This window comes from Acanthamoeba castellanii, assembly GCF_000313135.1.
Source record: "Acanthamoeba castellanii str. Neff unplaced genomic scaffold scf7180000084566, whole genome shotgun sequence".
NCBI classification, from domain to species: Eukaryota; Discosea; order Longamoebia; family Acanthamoebidae; genus Acanthamoeba; species Acanthamoeba castellanii.
Window position 1 is genome coordinate 30832 of NW_004457302.1, and position 1674 is coordinate 32505.

General features: G+C 49.2%; 1 protein-coding gene across 1 annotated transcript in view; it reads left to right on the top strand.

Annotated features, from left to right (window-relative positions):
• Window positions 1-1649: 1649 nt before the first annotated feature.
• Window positions 1650-1674, top strand: part of ACA1_330110 (uncharacterized protein) — a gene marked incomplete at both ends in the record, with an annotated part of 2369 nt that continues 2344 nt past the window's right edge. The window contains one exon of the mRNA XM_004334432.1: window positions 1650-1658. Coding sequence (XP_004334480.1) covers window positions 1650-1658 — 9 coding nt within the window. The remainder of the gene's footprint in view (window positions 1659-1674) is intronic.

Genomic DNA, 1674 nt, shown 5'->3' on the forward strand with positions numbered 1-1674 from the left:
AAGTACGTAGTCCTCGACGATGTGGGCCATGCCAATGTGAGCGTGGATGGGGAGAAGGAAGCCAAGGGCAAGATCGACGGGGAGGACCACACTCGAGGGGGCCACCAGGGCGATGGGGATGAGGGTCACCAAGCCGATCGATGTGTAGCGGTAGAGGCGGTGCTTGCCGGCACCTTTTATAGACAAAGGGAAATTCTCCCCCTCAGCATCGAAGGGTCGATTAAAGCTAAAAATTGGAGCGATCACGCACCTGTGGCGGGAAGAACGGTATCGAGCACCGAGGACTCAGTGGAGGTGGCATAGAGACGACGGGCGGCTCCTCGCGAGGCACCAGCGGCGGAAGGAGCAGCACGAGCGGAGAACAAAGCAGTAGCGCGCCTCATGTTCGTATTTCTATTCTTCCGATCGAACCAAAATCGTAGATGATGGATTAATCCACAACGCCGAGAAAAGCAGGGAAACACGACACTGCACGAATTTCTTGGCAATCACCTATTGTGCGCGAAATGTGCAACATTGTAAATGTGCCTCGGATTTCGTCAAGAATCGCGCTAATTCCAAGAATTGGCAAACGAAATTTATTGAGCAGCAAAGCACAAATGGCAGACTAACAGCTCCACGATTACCTCCACACTAAGATGAAGTACATGGTTGCAGTTGATGGGTTGAGCAGTGTGATGCATGCATTCTGGTGGGTGCTGCATCATGCCATGCCTGAAGATCATGTCTACCTCATCCACATCAAAGGTTGGTAACTCCATGCACCAGTATTCACACAATTGCACTACTGTGCAGTACTTGGTGGTGGTTGGGGGGGGGGTGATGCATGGACCTAATGCCACTGCAGTGCACTCCTTAGCTGTGATGTTGTGGAGTCTGATTACTGGGCACCAAGCCAAAGTGTACAGAGCAGGCAGGCTCATGAAGGACTTTGACAGATACCCAAACCAAGCCAGTGATGAACCATGCAAACAAAGAGCCAACCCCATGAAACAGACAGCTTCATAAAAAGCCACCAACATGCAAAAATTTCAATATTTATTTTTATGGTTGTGGTAAATGCTTGCTATCTACACTGATCTCTGGTAGTGTGATTTGTGGGAGCTTCCCACACATTGCTTGTAGTACAGGAATGGGGAGACTGTTTGCCTTAGGGAGGCAAATCTCCTCTTCTGGTAGTTGATGTGGGCATACTTGTGTGCCATGTAGGCAGAAGGGTCATAGCCCAGCATAGTGTGAACATGGAGAATAGGCTCATGATTGATGAGAGATGGAAAGATCCTGTATGATATATGGGAAGATGGGCACACAGGATTTGAAGAAGCTATGAAGGCTGCAGGATGCTGTGGCATAATTGCTTTGGGATGGAACCTCTTCTTGACATCCTGTCAGGCTCTTTCCAGAAGCAGTTAGTCATTTTGTTGAGCGGTGTGCTCTTGTGTGTGAAACAGACAACTGTAACCTTAGGTCAGGATCACACGTCTGCCCCTACAACAATTATTATTTCGTGAAGTTTTGGCCGAAGGACAGCCACGTTGATGGAGGCACAAACCGAGAGGATGATGATTCAATCAAATGAAGAAACAATTCCAGGCACCCCGCCAACGCTGCCTGTGATTGACATCAGCCCATTTGTCGATGCCGAAAAGATGAAGGATGTGGAAGCGAGGAAGC